Below are 16,998 nucleotides of genomic sequence, written 5' to 3'. Positions count from 1 at the left end.
TGAGTGACTTATTTAGATAAGGACCATTGAGCTTAAAAATAAGCACTCATAATTACCAAGCGAGTGCCATAAATCCGATGAAGAGATGGTATGTGCTAAGTCCTGACATGCTGGTGGCTGCTGCCCTCCTCCTTGCCCATTCATTACAAAACATGCCATAAGGGGAGTCCATCCCTTCTAGAGGCACACCAATGAAACAAGAACGTTTTGGAATTCATTGCTCGCCACAACCTGCAAAATAGAAAGAAAGAATAAACCAGAACAGCCATAACCAAGAATGAGTTGACAGATAGGGACTATTGGGCTAAAAAATAAGTCCCTCATAATCCCAAGAGAGTTACATAAAGCTGATGGATATGTGCCAAGTTCTGACATGATGGTGGCGGTTGTCACCCTGCTTATAAAACTGCAAATTTATAAAAATTTGATGGAGATCCTAAAGGATGGTTCCACAATGGTAGGCTGTAAAATCCTCTTTCAACAAATTAGGTTTTTCTCTTTTATCAGGGGAATCACTAATCTTTGCTGCAAAAGGGAGCTGTTCTATGTTTTCATTAGCAAGGAAGTCTGCATTCTGTTTCTCTGCCTTGTAACAATGTTTGAAGGAAGTTCTATTGAAGGATATTATGCAGATTCTACTACAGCACCAAATTGCTATTCATCCCATGAATTATCAATGAGTCACCTTCAACCCCTAGACTGTCACATTAAATGGAAGTTACCATTTTGAGGCCTTCCAAAATGGGTAAGGTCTCTGCTTCATTGCCCATTTTATTGCCTAGGAAGAAATAGGCCCCTTTGATAAAAATTGGTCCGAGGGTGCTTGCACCACCACTCCAGCCCCTGCTTAGTATGGGTTACCCTGTGATGGACCATCAAAATTAAGTTTTTGGAGTCATTCCTTAGGTGGAACCCACAAAGCAGCTTCTCACTTAATTTTTTTTTGCTTACTCTATTAAGGGGGATCTCAAATCATGAATTGTTCTTTCCAAGGAGGCAAAGAGTTGAACATCCGAGTTTCATTAGATATTTGTTTTCTATGTGACAAATTAATTGCAACAGCTATGTTTAAAGGACATGCAAGCACAGTTCTCAATTTGTATAATACTCCATGGAAATTGTATTTTGCTTGGCACTAGGAAGAATATCTTTCAATACGTGTTTGTTTTCTTTCAATTCATATTGGTATTGGCTTTTGGTAGGTCAAGAAAGCTGTTAAGTCATTTTTAAATGTTCTTCTCTGGGAGTGTTGATCATCTTATGCATTCAGAGGAATTTGAGCAGTGTAAGTGATAGTTTGTTTTCTTCTTATATATTATAGTTATGCTAGTTAGATGAATGCAGATAACTCATTTTCTTTAGAATTTGATCGTTCAGATCAATGCTTATGTATCTGTGAATGAATTAGTATGGTTATTGGTGTTACTTAAAAACACGCATGTGTTTGTCTTGCCTCCTTTAGTGTGCACTTTGATCTGTTATTTTAATGCTCTCTTTTATTTGATCTTGCAGTGATTTGCTGAATTTTATTTTTATGCTCTCTTTCATTTGCTCTTGCAGTGATTAGAGTATTTCTAAGATACTTTCTTAAAAGCTTTAAAAGCATTGGCCTTTGCTTGAATTGAGATGAAGAGCGATAGGGGTGAAGGTTCAGATCCAGCTCCAGAAGATTCAGCTTCTGTCTTCCCCACTTCGAATCCTCTTTCATCTGGTAATCCTTCTACATCTAGATTTTCAGCTTCTGGGTTCTCAACATGGGCAAAGAGCTTCAAATTTTCACAGTCTTCAGTTGAAGACAACACACAGCCTATGGATGGTGGGAAATCTACATTTGGCCGCATAGCTAGTGGATTTGGGATACGCCAGTCTTCCAAGATTCCTGTTGTTGATGAGCCCACAGGAGATACATCACAAGCTGGAGGCACTCAAGAAGGTGCACTTGGAACAATTACAAAGGGCTTCTTAGACACCTCAAAGAATGCAATGAAGGCTGTTCAAACAAAAGCTCGACATATTGTGTCACAAAACAAAAGGAGATACCAGGTATAATTCTTTTTTATTTGTTTCTTTAATTTATCATTTTCTGTCTTGAATACTGTAAATGATTTTTTTTTTCTAATCCAATCATATTGTTCTTCCCTTCAAGGATTTGAAATATGGCACAAAATCTTCATATATCTTATGCTTATAAAGTAATGGAGGTGTTGTATATCATCTCCTTCTCCCTTACCTCTCTCCCTATTTGTGTGTGTGGGTGTTGAAAAATTAATTGCTCAAATAATTGATGTATTACAAAGGAGACGAAGACTCCTTAAATAGAGATTACAAGATGGTGTTCTAAAAAGAACAAACCGTTTAATTGAAGCTTCAAACTGAAGCTAAAAAGCTAAAAATGCTTAAAAAACTAAAAAGCGAAAAAGCTAAATATGCTTAAAAAACTAAAAAGCTAAAAATTAAAAAGCTAACTATGCCTTCTAATAAAAGAACCAGTAGTTACTCTAAAGGAACTAAAGAAAGACAACTAAGACGACAACTAAGATGACCATTATAGAATAAATATAATATTATTTTAATGCCCTCCCTAATGATCACCGTACTCACTACCCTACAAAAGATACTACAGGTCTTTTGATCACAAATGCAAAGAAGACTTTGCTACTATGGAGACCCTCCCAGGTTCTGCAGAATGGTAATGATCAAGAGTACCAGAATCCATCCAACCTGGTGTGACCTTCACACGCGAATTACTGAGAATTGTCACACATGAATTATTGAGCCTGAAACCATGATTTTAAGGAAAAATCGGCAAACCCTCCAAAGAGCAACAGACACGATTTTGTCAAAAACTGCAAAAACTTTTGCAGGTGAGCATCGAGCACTGTTCACTCTAGCAACTCCAAAAAACATATTGCAAGATACCATGTTTGTAGATGTTCGCCCTAGCAGCTCTAGGTGCGACTTAAAACAGACTGCAAGATAGCACGGTTGTAGATGTTTGCCCCAACAATGTCAGGTGTGATTGAAACAAATTGTAACAAACTACAATTTTTGTGGAAAAAAATCCTCAAACCTTGAAAATTGGATTTACAAATCATTGTTTTTGTGGAAAAAATGGTAAAACCCAGATGATAATTTCTAAGGAAAACTTATAAACCCTAGAAATAACTTTTAAGGAAAAAATTATTAAAACCCAAATAATTTTTAAAGGACTACAATTATAATTGAATTAATTTTTAAGTAAAAAATTGAAAAAAACATACAAATAATAAAAACCCACAGACTAATTTTTTAAGAGATAAAAATTAGAAAACCCACTTCCAAAAACCTAGCCGACAGGAAGAGCAGAAAAAATCAGAGTACCCAAAAAGCATAGACATCGTGCCCTAGCCGTTAAAAGCTGCACATAGAAAATCGTGAGTTTTAAATAACACACAAAACGAAAACAACGACTCCTTAATGCTCTGTCGCGCAGGCAGAACACGTTGTGCCACTGCTGAAAATTGTTGCACACACAAAAAAATCTTGAACAAAAACAAGTCCATTGGGACTGTCGCAAAAAAGCCAGGCACAACAAAAAAAATGCAGCACCTGTAGATGGAAAACACAAGAAAAGGGTCGCGCTGTTGGAAAATAAAACTGCCGTCGGAAAAAATCGCATAGAAACAAACACGTACATCGCACAAGCAAATGAGACCCTGCAATAAAAAATGCAAGGAAAAAAAACGTGTCTGCAGCTGAGGCCGCAAAAAATACGTAGAGGGCCTCATGAAATCCGCCAAAACCCTCCCTCAAAGAGACAGAACCACGCGTGAAAAACTAAAATCTGCGTCAAAAATACACGGCGTGAAAAACAGCGCGGGAGCAAATAAAAATCCACAACCCACAAATAGAGGCACAAAAAAAACGTTGTGCACAGAAATATTGAGAAACCCTTGACCCTGCTTGAAAAAAAATCACCCACAAAATTTGCAGATGAAAACCCTTGATGCGAGCAACAAATTTTCAGAAGATAAAAAACCCTATGATTCAGATTTTTTTTCATAAAAAAAAATCTTAAATTTTTTTTTTGAAATAATATCCAAGTAGCACTTTCATGAATTTTTATCAAAAAATTTGCCAAATCCTATAAATACCCATTGACCTGCTTTGATACCATGAAAAATTAATTGCTTAAATAATTGATGTATTAACAAAGGAGATGAAGACTGATTTCTCAACAATCAATTTTGCATTAACAATAATATCTTGCTTAAACTAAAAAAGCATTGTTTCTTTAACCAGAACAACTGTCATGAGTATGAAATGAAATTCAAATATTGTTTCAATCTGCTGTTATACATGCAACTTGGGACCCAATTTTCAATGGAAACCTGAACAATGATTATTCAAACAAGTGTACCTAGGAATGACTTATTATAAGTGTATGCAAATCTAGCCAAAATGTAAGTAGACTGAGAACGCTGTGCTGTTCTAGAATCTGCAGTAAAAAGTGTTAAATTCGTGCCCTAGATCAGTAATCAGATTTGTAATATTTAATCATGCCCTAGTTTATTAATCAGATTTGTAATTTAGTAAACTATAATCAAGTAGATTCAAGAATGAAACAAGGAATCAAGAGACAAACACAAATACTCTGGGAAAACCTCCAAGGAGGAAAAACCCAGCATTAAAGACCCACAGGTCAGATTATGTATTCACTCTTATTGCACAAATACAATACTTAGCTTGCTTTTCTGAATCTGATCTTTATGTATCAGATCTGCCTTTTTTGCATACTTCAAGTCTGCACCAAAATGCCCTATATCCTCTTGAAAAGTTCGGCCAATCCTTGGACAAGTTTGCACAATCTTCTTTGGTGATTTCGCACCTCTTGTTTGCAGAGCTAATTCGCTGATCTTATGGATGATTGAATTGTATTTGCAAGTTCACTTAATTTATATGAGTCCTTAACCTTTATTAACTCCAAGTTGGCCTTCCTCCTTTTGGCGCCAATTTATTTATTGTGGCGTGGAGTGTTTTAGGGTGGCGTGTAGGTATAGGGCTGGGCTCAACTTGGGGGCACGTTACCCCTTTAGGATAGGACCCAGTCCTATATGGGTTCGGATGTTGCCTTAAGGCAATCTGAACCCATCTTACCTAGTTACAAACAACAAAAAGCAGCCTTCATTGACACTTAGAACCTCCACTGGAAATCATTTAGCACCTTCCAGTGGCGTTAAGTCATTACTTCACCTTTCCAGCTCTATGAATACCTCCAAGAAGCAATGCTAATCATTTCCCAGTCTGCTACCTTTAGACAGAGGTTGCTGGGCAGTCACATGGCCATGGCATGAGGCAGGGCTGAACTGAACATTCCCACAAAACTCAATTGTGTTGGACATAAACTAGGCCTAACCTCCTGCTAATGATTACCAATGCATAGATGTCCCTTCTTGGTGCCAAAATACCTCCAAAGATTAAGTCGATAGGTCCCAGATTTCCACTGTCCACCTCTTAGACAAGTACGGCCTGCCTAAAAAATTGAATCTTTCTTTGCAGCACAGACTGACACCATATTTGTATTGGAGCACAGGTTACAAAAGATAGATGAAGCAATAGTGTTTAACATTGGAATTATTTGCAGAAATTCACTATACATGCAACTGTAAGACTTAAGACTTGGGAATGCAGCGATAGAAATTCACACTCTTCAGATAATTTCCTTTATCCTGATGCAGCGGCAACTATACTTCTTTGCAAACAAAATCATCAATATTCACTCAGCTCACACAGAAATTCTGAACAGCTCCCTTATTTATGCCCATTCTGGATGCCACGCCAATGAATAAGGCAATCCATGGGAATTTATAGGGACATGCAGGAAAAAAACGTCTCCTCTAATGCAGCTCACACCATAGACTCACCGATACCCGAGGAAACCCTATGATTTGCCAAGAATATAAGCCGCTTCTGCTGCTCTTACGGTCTGAATCAGGAACCCACATCAAATTTTTGAACTCTAGAGGGGGTTTATTGCGTGGAATTTGAGAAGTTGCGCAAGGCCAAGTCCACCATTAAATTCATGCCAAAGAAAGAATAAGAGTAATGAACCACGTGGAAAAGACAAATATTTATTCAGCCCAAAACTTTGTAAGAATGAATTCTATATTTCCTTTTTGCCAACTTAAGGAAAGCGGCCGATATTACATGAGTTTCCATGCCAAAATAGATATTCTCAAAGAAATTAATCACCACCAAAATATTCAAGAATATATATACAGGCAAGATATCCATAAAATAGATTTTTGCAATAATCCCAACTCCTGCAAATTTACTCCAATGGAGACTACACAAATTTAAAGAACTCTGTAATGCAATGTGAGAAACCTGAAGGATACCTCCGACAATTGGCTAGGGTAGGAAATTGCGCTACCAAAACTAGTAAACCATTAGGGGTTTTGTCCTAAGGTTTAGCTTCGAAAAGCTTTCCAAACCAAATTGAGAAATAAACCAAGCACGATAGAAAAGAGCCTCTCCATGCTCTTTTATAGCCCATTGGAGATGACTCTTGGCCTTGCCTTTCGTGCCTTTTTAATTTTCCCTCACTTTTAATATTTACCTTTTGCGAATATGAAATAATAATAAAGAGACTTTTATTTTATAATTCTTTGACATAAAAAGTCACTTTAATGACCTTATTTAATAATTAAAATAAGTTGTCATTAATTTTATTTATTTTTCAACAACTTAATTTTATTTAATGAACTTCTAAGGTCCAAATAAAGGCGACATTGCAACAATATCATTGCTTTTTCAACATGAATGTTTCACTCAAGCCCTGCTTCTTGTGTGACTTGCCATGTGTTTTGACATCTCTTGGTGGAAGGAGTTTCTGTTGTCTAACCTTTGCAACAACAAAATATGGTGGTACATTTAACAAGTGAATGCTTGCACGATAGCACAGTGACTAGTAAGTTAGGAACATGAATCAAATAATTTTTGAAGCTTATTTTCATCTGTTTGGTCTGAATGAGCATTAATCTTGAAATGTTGATGCAAATTCGCTGATTGCTTTAGGTGAATGTGCGTATCTTGTACCTGTGTTGACTCATGTTTTATGTGTCATCTCTTAGTTTTGTATGTATATGCCTTCCGATAGGACATTAAATGTAGACTCCACCAGGTCCGTTTACTGTAGAGTTTCTAGATATGCAAAATCTGTTGGTTATTTCCACTTGCCTATTGTAAAACTGGTTCATTCATTTTTGACACTCATATTTGGGTAATAGTTTTTCAAGGTGAAAACTAGGTGGATGAACATTTCTTCTGAAGTCGTTTTCTGGTTTAACTTCTGTATTAGATGTTCTCCAAAACTCATCAAACTTTTACTGAACTGACAATTGCTATTTTTTCACCGATTTCAACATTGTTTGAAGTCTCCCCCAAACTACATATATTCTTTTTAGGACTTTAAATGTAGATTTTACCAGATTGGTGTACTGTAGAGTTTCCAGATATGCAAAATCTGATGTATCTAAATAATGGTTCATTCTTTGCTGATGCTCGTGTTGGCCTAATAATTTTTTAATATTTGATAGAGAGAACTAGGTAAATAAATATTCTTCTGAAGTTTTTTGCCGTTTTAGAAGTGGAATTGTCCCAAAACTCATTGAACTCATACTGGAGCTGACAAATAGCTTTTGTGCGTCTTGAGGCCAGCATTGTTTGAATTCTTCCCCAACTCCAGAGAACATATCTGACTTGCTAAATATATATTCACCTTCGTCATCCAAAGAAATCGTCTCTTTGCTAAATTTTGCCTGCTCTTCTCTTCATCCATTTGTCTTTCCAGGTGATTGATCAGAAAATACTCTGAGTTGTTTCCATCAGGACAAAATAGCAGGGACTGAAGTTGTTTAGGTAGCCATTTCTAATCACCTATGATCCTCATTTTCTGTTTCAGTCCTCCAATGAGCCTAACAGAAGAAGAAGAATCACTTTGTGTCTCTTCATTTTGAACCCCATGAATTATTTAATATCCATCAATTCTTCATTTCAAACATGTCTGAGCCGAGAGCAAACAGTCAACTTTTTGATTGTACGAAGCTCAGTACTAAGACCAGGAGACACTCAGTTTCATGATACAGTTTTCCTACATTGGGTTTCTTCTCAGTAAATCATGGAGTTGTGAGTATTCTTTATCTGTGTGTGGATTTTAAATTTTCAAGTTAATCTTATCCTATATTGGGTTTCTTCTGGGTAAATCATGGAGTTGTGAGTATTCTTTATATGTGTGTGTGGATTTTAATTTTTTTTTTTCTATTGAAAGTAGTATAACAATCAAAATACATTTTAAGGAGCAGCTGCTCCACCAAGTTTAAGATGATTACACTAGAGGATACCACCCAAAAAATAGATGTCTGCTACAAATACTAGTACCATATGGGAGACAAAACAAGTGAAACATTACAAATAGTCTAATCTCATTCTCCTATGATATTATTACTGCACTCAGCTTGATCACATTCGTATGTACCCAGTGGAGGCACAATCAGATTTGGATATGTCTCAACAGGTTCAAACTGGGATTCAGCTATCTTTCTCTTATCTACCTCTTCTGGGACAGGTTTCTTGATCTTCTTATCCTCTAAGAAGTTGTTCAGCAGATCGAGTTCTTCTTTGTTCAATTTATTTCACCCTTGGGGAAAGAAATAAGCAGACTGTATCTCAGACTTATACACAATTGTTATATGTTCTTTCAATAGAATCATAAATCAGTCTTTTGGTATCTCCATTGTAGCCAAAACCTGCAACATTATAGAAAGGAAAGTGTGTTCACTACGAAACCCAGTAAGATGCCTTCTTTTGCCATGGAAGACCTCATCATTCCTCTTCTTCCATAAAAACCATAAAGTCTGATTAGAAAGAATAAGCCAAAATTTGTTCAATTCAACATTAAAAGCATCAACATAGCCGGCAAGGATCTCTTGCCAAGATAAACCATTCTTCTCATACCAATTTACAGGATGCCCAAAAAACAAGGACCACAGACTAATGGCATAATTTTAACTCAAAAGAACAAATGCTCAAACGTTTCAAAAACATCACAAATATCACATTTTCTATTTTGCAGCTCCATATCCTGCATGACTTGACCAACAGCAAGTTTTATAAGAACAAAAACCCATCTAAAACAAGCAAGCTTGGGCTCAACAGAACTGTGCCAAATGTCAGACAAAATATAAGACCAGTGGGAATCAAACCATTTTAAGTTCCAAGTCTGGTTAAGCCAGTTTATAACCTCACCCGGGCCAGTCTGCATGTTATAAATTTTATTCACAGTAATGTCTTGAAGTTCAGAACCATCTTTCCATCTAATTTGATTGAGAAAATCTGTTACTGTCAGATTCTTTGCAGGGAAACCATCCTTTAGAGCTTTGATGATCATAGTATGTGTTTTTTTTTGAGTGTCCGGGATAGAGTACCTAGACTGCAATTGGTCCCAGGACATCAGACTTCCATTAATAATTACATCTTGCAATGTAGTGATCCCCCTTGAGCACCACTTTTGTGCAGATCATCCCTGTGAGAGAGCAAGGGGTTTACCATTAATAGAAATATTCCACCACAAAGATCTATAAGGGGCACAATATGGGGGAGAATGGCTCAGAGCCTCTCAATTATTAATCAAAGATCTTACTTTTAACCAAGCCTTCCAGAGAGAGGTGATTTTAAATTTTTAAGTTATCTTATTCATGGTATTGTGGCGATTGAACATAGAATGAAGGGATTCTTTGTATGGGATGGTTTGTCATGTAATTCATGCCTGGAGGTGTGATGTAATTGTTCAACATCTGATTGTGTAGGAAATCTATGAGCACATTCACATATATAATTCCTTATTAGGGATGTATGCAATCTAGTTGCATCTCACATTTAAGATAGGCTTTGTATAATGAATTCTGGTATCAAATTCATTGAATCAGCAAAGAGTATATCTTGTGAATTATAGCCAACATAGTCTTCACGAAAAATAGATCACTCATGCAACATTACAGATGTTTCACTTTTTATATTATCTACTGACCATAGATAACTTTGGGGTTTATTCAGATTTTGATAATGTGATATTTGAACTATCTTTAGATTTTGATCAATACTTCATTGCATGGCAAAGGTCATGGTAATAGTTTTCCATCTGATGGTATCCCGGAGGCTATGGCTATAGTGGCAATGGTCATTCTGAGGCCATTTGTGGTTTAAAATTTTAACCTATTTTTATGTCATATTGAATTTTGTTTAATATAAACTTCAATTTGTTATGCCAATTGTCAAGTTAAAGTTTAATTGTGTTACATTCAGGTGGTGAAGGTTGCAAATGGAGGAACTATTAAAATAAAGAAGAATGTCACTAACAGTAATATCATTATTGAAAAACTGATTGATACTTGGTTTAATTAGCTCCATTCTTGTTCAGGAAGGCGGTTTTGATTTAGATATGACATATATTACTGAAAACATAATTGCTATGGGATTTCCTGCTGGTGACTTCAGTTCTGGTATTCTTGGATATGTGGAGGTATATACACTAGTAAACTCTTTTACATTTGTCATGTTCTGTTTTCTTATGCAATGACTGTTCCAATCACTTTTACTCTTCAGACCAAAACTTTTATGTTGAATGCCACTGTTTTCTTCAAGAAGACCAATAGTTGGAATTGCTACTGCAGGGTTTTTATCGGAATCATATGGAAGAAGTTATCAAGTTTTTTGAAACACGTCACAAGGTAATTAGATTATTTCTGTAAGGCTATTTATGACTCATGCTTTTCATCATGGTAAGAATCTGCATACATAAGAGAAGTTATCAAGTTTTTTGAGACCCTTAACAAGGTAATTAAAACAATTTCTGTACAGCTATGCAAGACTTGTACACTTGTTGTGCTCTAATAGTACGAATACACACACACACACATATTGCCAAAGATAACTAGAGTTTGGAATCATTGCCCATGAAAAAATAGTCACAATTCTAACCCTAATCAATATTACACTCTTGATTGGGGCCTCAAAATTAGTTGAAAAGGATTTTCAATACATTTCACTTGTAGGTATGGAAGCCTCTTTACCCATTACAAATTCTGAAAGCAGTTCAGCAACATCTTTATAATCTTGCCTTAGTGTGTGAGAATGAAGATTAAATAATGTATCTGTCAAGCAAATATCCATTTACGTCCAAATGCTTAAGAGCATTATACTACCATCATCACATACATATTTCCTTGGAAGCAATATGACACAAATGCATCCTGTAGGTGGTCTCATGGAAAAGTGTATCACTCATAGATCCATACTTAAGTCTCTGAATTAGCAGAAATTCAGAGAAGCAATTATTCAAACCCATGGACAGTTGCTTTATCTAGTTCATCTCTTCCGCACTCACCTCTCATTCATGCAGATCAGTAATTCTGCGTAGATAGGTGTATCCACCAGTCATCAATGCTTAAAGTGCTCAAACAGTTCCACTCACTCAGAACCACCATTATAGGTTGATTTACTACCATGTCTCATACTTTCAATCATATCACTGGAAGGCAAATTAAACAATGGTTCATCCTCAGTTTCATTCAAATGCATCCATGTTGAATCCTATTTCAGTAATAATGGAAAAGAGAAATATATGTTCCCTCCATCTTTCAAGCAAATTTTGCAAGGGAATTGATGCCTTTTCAGAAGGGAAACTTTTTTTGGGGCTTTCCATCTCATTGAAGTCTTAGAAAAACTGCCTTTCCTCTGCTACAATCAATCATTTTCTGAATGCAATGCCAATAAATGGTCATTTTCAACTAGCTACTGAGGATTGAAGGAAGCTATACCCATCTCTTATCTCGTATCCACATTCCTTTTACTCTCATTTAACCAAACAATTCAAAACAGAAATAGCCCACAAAATTATAAGGAAAGCAAGGAACGAACTCTCAATCCACTCTCTCAACAGATGTTCACAATAAATCACCTTTTTTTGATTGTTCAAGTGAAGAATTAGGGCCCTCTCCCATATATTAAAAATAAAAACTTAGAAGGTTACATAGAATATCCCAGCCATTGGTAGACATAGCAGAGCGGGACTGGACTCAAACCACAGACCCATCAAGAGATGAAACTGCTAATATTGACAAATTCCAAACAACAAAATACATAATATTTATAGAGAAACTGTGGCTCAAAGACAAGACCTTAAAGAACATTGGACATTAGAAAACAATAACCCAGCCAGTGACAAAATGGCTGCAACCCAAAGCACCCAGCAAACTGGAAGAAACCATCATTGCCCACCCCATACGAACCATCCTCCAGCTTCACCAACGCTGGCTGCTTCGACAAAAAATTGACAGAATTCTCCACCCTGGGCCACATTGGATCTTTCTTGCCGAGGAGAGACTTTGACTGGACGAAGGAGCTCAAGCACATTGAATCCAGGTGGTATGCCTCCATTGCATTCGTAGAAACAAAAGATTACTGAATCTTTGCCACTTCACAAACCAGTTTCTCAAGATTTTCTTCATATAACAGAACCAACAGAGGCAAGCCCACAAAATCCATACCTCAAAACCGGAAGGTAGATGAGATTTTCAGTGAGCATATTATCCACCTTCTACTCCAAACCGATTCTAAACTTCTTCCAAATGGGGTATTTTCCCGGATTCTTCACAAGTTCCTTGTCCCATGTTAATCTTAACAAATTCTCTATGAACATAGAGGAGATTGCAGAGCCTTCGTAAGCTCTTTGTCCTGTGTTAATCTTAACATATTCTCTATGAAGATAGAGGAGATTTCAGAATTTACCTGATGTCTGGCATCACCTTCTTGAAAATATCTTCCTAAAATTTTAACGATGGCATTCATCACTTCTTCCTGATGGAAGAAAAATCCTGTTTTAGACTTGCCACTGTGACCTCTCCTCTGAAAGCCATCTGCTTCACCACTGATTGCAGGTGTAAAGCTGTCTCCATGACACCACAATCAGCCTGCATTGATGTGCTCAACAGATGATGCTGGGAACCTTGAAGTGTCACTAGAAAAGGTAGGCCACATGAGCAGGGGTAATTACCTGTACTGCCCCAAAACTATCCATGAAAGCTCACCTGAATGAAAAAAGCCATTGCCATGCATGGGGATGGAATTAACTTGGAGGGGCATCATTATAAATTTATAAATAATGGATGGCAACTCCGGCCACCATAAAATATCCTCAGCCACTGCAATGTGATCCACTTGATCAATGCCTCTGTTAGAAAGGAAGTCGGTCAAAATGTTACCCTCCCTATAACTATGTTGTGTAAAGAAGATAGTGATAGAGTCCAAAATATCCCAAGGACCTTTGAAAATATTTTTAATTTTCCAATTATTGGAGTGCCTATTGTTGGTGTGAATAGGGTAATACCTAAATTAGTTCCACTATTAGGCCCCTTTCACATGGGTCCAACGAATCTTTCTAGAAGTCTTAGGTGTCATGTGATCTTATTTTATCACATTTACTTCTTGTTTACTAGGTCATTTAATATTTTATAATGTTAGTTGCTCCATTGTATAGGATTAAGACTCGTGTCATTATCTTCTTTATAATAGAATATTAAAATATGTTAATTTTAGTATTAATGCTCATTCAATGTACATTCTATTTTAGAAAGATCGTCTTCGATCTTCTCAGATCTTCTCAGCAGTTTCTTTTTAGAAACTTGCTATTCTTGTAAATAGCTTGTATTATTTATGAGCGTTTTGCTCATTCTGATTAATCAATCAATTCTTTGAAATCCATTGCGTGTTTTCGCATTGTTTTATGGTATCAGAGCTACAGGAATTTTTTCGAAAATTTTTTAATCCTAATTTCCAATTAGTGGAAATTTTCGAAATTATTTTTTTGAAAAATTTATCAAAGTTTTTTTGGCTGGGGCGGAATCGTCGTTTTTTTTCGTCGATTTTTTTTCGGCGTTCGCACTGTTTCTGGTGGTGTTCGCGGCTTTGTGCAAAACCTGGGCGTGTTTCTGACCTCGGCGCCGCGACCTCCGCCTGCAACGCCACCCGCGACCTTCGCCTGCAATGCCACCCGCGCCTGTTCCCGTGATCTGTTCGGTGACCTGCAACTCGCGCGATTTGTTCGCGTCGCGACCTGTTCGGCTCGGTGACTGGTTGCAGGGAAACGAACTCGGTCATTTTCCACCAACTCGGCTCGGTGACTGTTCGGCTCGGTGACCTGCAACTCGTCATTTTTGCATCATACTTTCTGTCTGCAAACTTCGATTGAAGTTCTTACCTCCAGTTTTTATCGCAGTTCAGTTTTTCTTGCAGAATCGTGGTGGGTTTTTCAAACCCTCATCTGGGTTGTTGTCCAATTTTTCTGGGTGCCTCGATTTTCGTGCCTCGATTTTCGAGCCCGCGAATCCAGATTTTGACAGGAGAATCCTTTTGGGTTTTTTGCACACTTTTTTGGGTTGTTGGATTTTTCTGGGTCAACCAGGGATTTTTCTTGGGAACCGTGCAAATGGCTTCTCTCACCAATCTGATGTTAGAAGGCAGTCAACGCTTTAATGGTCACAACTACAACATCTGGAAACAGCGTATGTTGACCATTTTTGAATATAGGCGTCTTGACCAGCTTGTTTTGGGCAAAGAACTCAGTCCTGGTACACCTGGTGCAGATCAAGATAAGTTTGATGAACGCAATCGGGAGGCAGTCATGCTTCTCAAACTCTCAGTAACTGATGATCAGTTACCGCAGATTCCTTCCGGCAAGACAGCTTCTGACATTTGGAAGCATCTGAAGGAATTGCATGAGACATCCGACAAGAGCCGAGCATTCTTTCTGAAGAATCAGTTGTTCTCCATTATGATGGACGAACGTATGTCCTTACAGGAGCACCTCACGAGGATTAAGGACATTCGCGATCAACTCGAAGCTATTGGTCGGACTATGGAGGAAGAAGACATGGTTGTAATCACTTTAAAAAGTCTTCCGAAATCGTATGAACACTTCATTGAAACCTTCAATATTACTTCCACTAATGTTGATCTGAAGTTTTCAGAACTATGCACCAAACTTCTCCAGCAGGATCGCTGGAAACAGCAATTTGGTAGTAGTACTACATCAGCCTCCTCGGAAAATGCCTTCACAGCTCAATCCTTTCAGAAGGATAAAGGCAAATTTCAGTCCTCTCAGTCTTCTCAGCAGAAAGGCTCTTCTCAGACACAGGATGGAGCTAAGAAGAAAAATGTGCAGTGCAATTACTGTCACAAGTACGGCCATATGAAGAAAGATTGCCGTTAGAGGCTCGCTTCTGAACAAAAGAAGCAGGGAGGGTCACACCAGAAGGCGCATGTTGCGGAACATTCCGAGCAGAAGGAGTCCGCCTTTTATGCTTTTATGGCTAAGAGGTCTTCAGATCATGCCAGGTCTTCTGCTTGGTACATCGACTCTGGTGCATCACGTCACTTTTCTCATCGGCGTGACTGGTTTACAGACTTCTCACCTTTCAGTGATTCCGTTGTATTTGGCGGAGGTGAGGAGTATACAGTTGTTGGCAGAGGCACTGTTCAGATACAGTTTGGTGGCAGGACTCTTCTTTTTCCGAATGTGTATTATGTTCCTGGAATGGAACTTAATCTGCTCCCTGTCAGCCAGATTATGAGGAATTCTCCTCAACTAGATGTGGTGTTCAGTGCTCACAAGTGCTCCATCATTGATCGGGAGACTCGTCTTACTGTTGCTGTTGGTCTAGAGGATCATGGCCTATATAGGCTCCTTGACACTGGTGATTCTCCTGAAGTGGCTCTGGCAGCTCGTGTTTCTCCTCTTAGCACTTTGTGGCATCAGAGATATGGACATCTCAACATTCAGTATCTCTCTCAGCTGTCTCGGGAGGGACTTGTTTCAGGGTTACCTGATATTCAGACTCAGCATCTTGGAGTATGCGGCGCCTGTCAAGCTGGCAAACAGCATCGGACTTCATTCCCACATGGAAAGTCTTGGCGCGCATCTAAGGTACTTCAATTACTTCATGCTGATATTTGTGGTCCTATGAATACATCTTCTGTTACTGGTTGCAAATATTTTTTGCTTATTGTAGATGATTTTAGTAGAAAGATGTGGGTGTACTTTCTTAAACATAAATCAGATGTATTTAGTATCTTTCAGAAGTTTAAGTCCTTTGTTGAAAAAGAGTCTGGACAAAGTATCATTACTCTTAGGACAGATAACGGGGGGGAATTTTGTTCTTCTGCATTCTCCAACTTCTGTGATACCCATGGCATCAAACGCCAGTTGACTACACCCTACACTCCTCAGCAAAACAGTGTTGTCGAGCGTCGCAATCGTACGGTTGTTGAGATGGCTCGTTCTATGTTACAACACAGGAGTGTTCCGAATAAGTATTGGGCTGAAGCAGTATTTACTGCTGTCTACCTTCTTAACCGCTCTCCTACTCAGGCTGTTAAGGGGAAGACTCCAGAAGAGGTTTGGTCTGGTCGGAAGCCTCAGATCAGCCACCTGAAGGTTTTTGGCTTTGTTGCCTATGTTTGGATTCCCGATGCTAAGCGCTCCAAGTTGGATTCCAAAAGTCAGAAACTCATGATGACAGGATACAGTGATCACCATAAGGCCTACAGACTGATAGATATAGACACTGAACGTCTTATCTTCAGTCGTGATGTTGTATTTGATGAAGACAGAGGATTCTTTCAGTCCCCTTCTTCTGAGCAGAATTCTGAGGGTCAGCCTCACAGTGTTCTTATTCCATTAGGTTCGCCTGATGGGAGGGATGATGCAGAATCTATTTTCGATGATGCACTACCTGAGTTCCCTCCAGAGAATAATCCTCCTCTTGCTGCTCCTGTTCCTGATCCTGAGCCTCTTCCAGCTCCTCCAGATGTTAGCACTTCTACTCTCCGGCCTAAATGGTGGGCCAAGACCATTGGTGATCTCAGGGATACTGAGCTCATTGAGGGTAGAACCTCCCGTAATAA

At 38.1% G+C, this 16,998-nt stretch overlaps 1 protein-coding gene across 2 annotated transcripts in view; it reads left to right on the top strand.

Moving 5' to 3' along the window:
* Positions 1–16,998, top strand: part of LOC131029732 (phosphatidylinositol 3,4,5-trisphosphate 3-phosphatase and protein-tyrosine-phosphatase PTEN2A) — an 87,773-nt gene that overhangs the window by 2,723 nt on the left and 68,052 nt on the right. The window contains exons 2-5 of one of the 2 annotated variants that reach the window (XM_057960362.2): positions 1,203–1,285; positions 1,561–2,043; positions 10,457–10,558; positions 10,710–10,766. In XM_057960362.2, coding sequence (XP_057816345.2) covers positions 1,627–2,043; positions 10,457–10,558; positions 10,710–10,766 — 576 coding nt within the window. In that variant the 5' untranslated portion in view covers positions 1,203–1,285; positions 1,561–1,626. The remainder of the gene's footprint in view (positions 1–1,202; positions 1,286–1,560; positions 2,044–10,456; positions 10,559–10,709; positions 10,767–16,998) is intronic. The other variant, XM_057960360.2, reaches the window with a different exon arrangement.

Source organism: Cryptomeria japonica, chromosome 9, assembly GCF_030272615.1.
Source record: "Cryptomeria japonica chromosome 9, Sugi_1.0, whole genome shotgun sequence".
NCBI classification, from domain to species: domain Eukaryota; kingdom Viridiplantae; phylum Streptophyta; class Pinopsida; order Cupressales; family Cupressaceae; genus Cryptomeria; species Cryptomeria japonica.
Note: the sequence above shows the minus strand (reverse complement) of the source record. Positions and strands in the feature narration are given on the sequence as shown.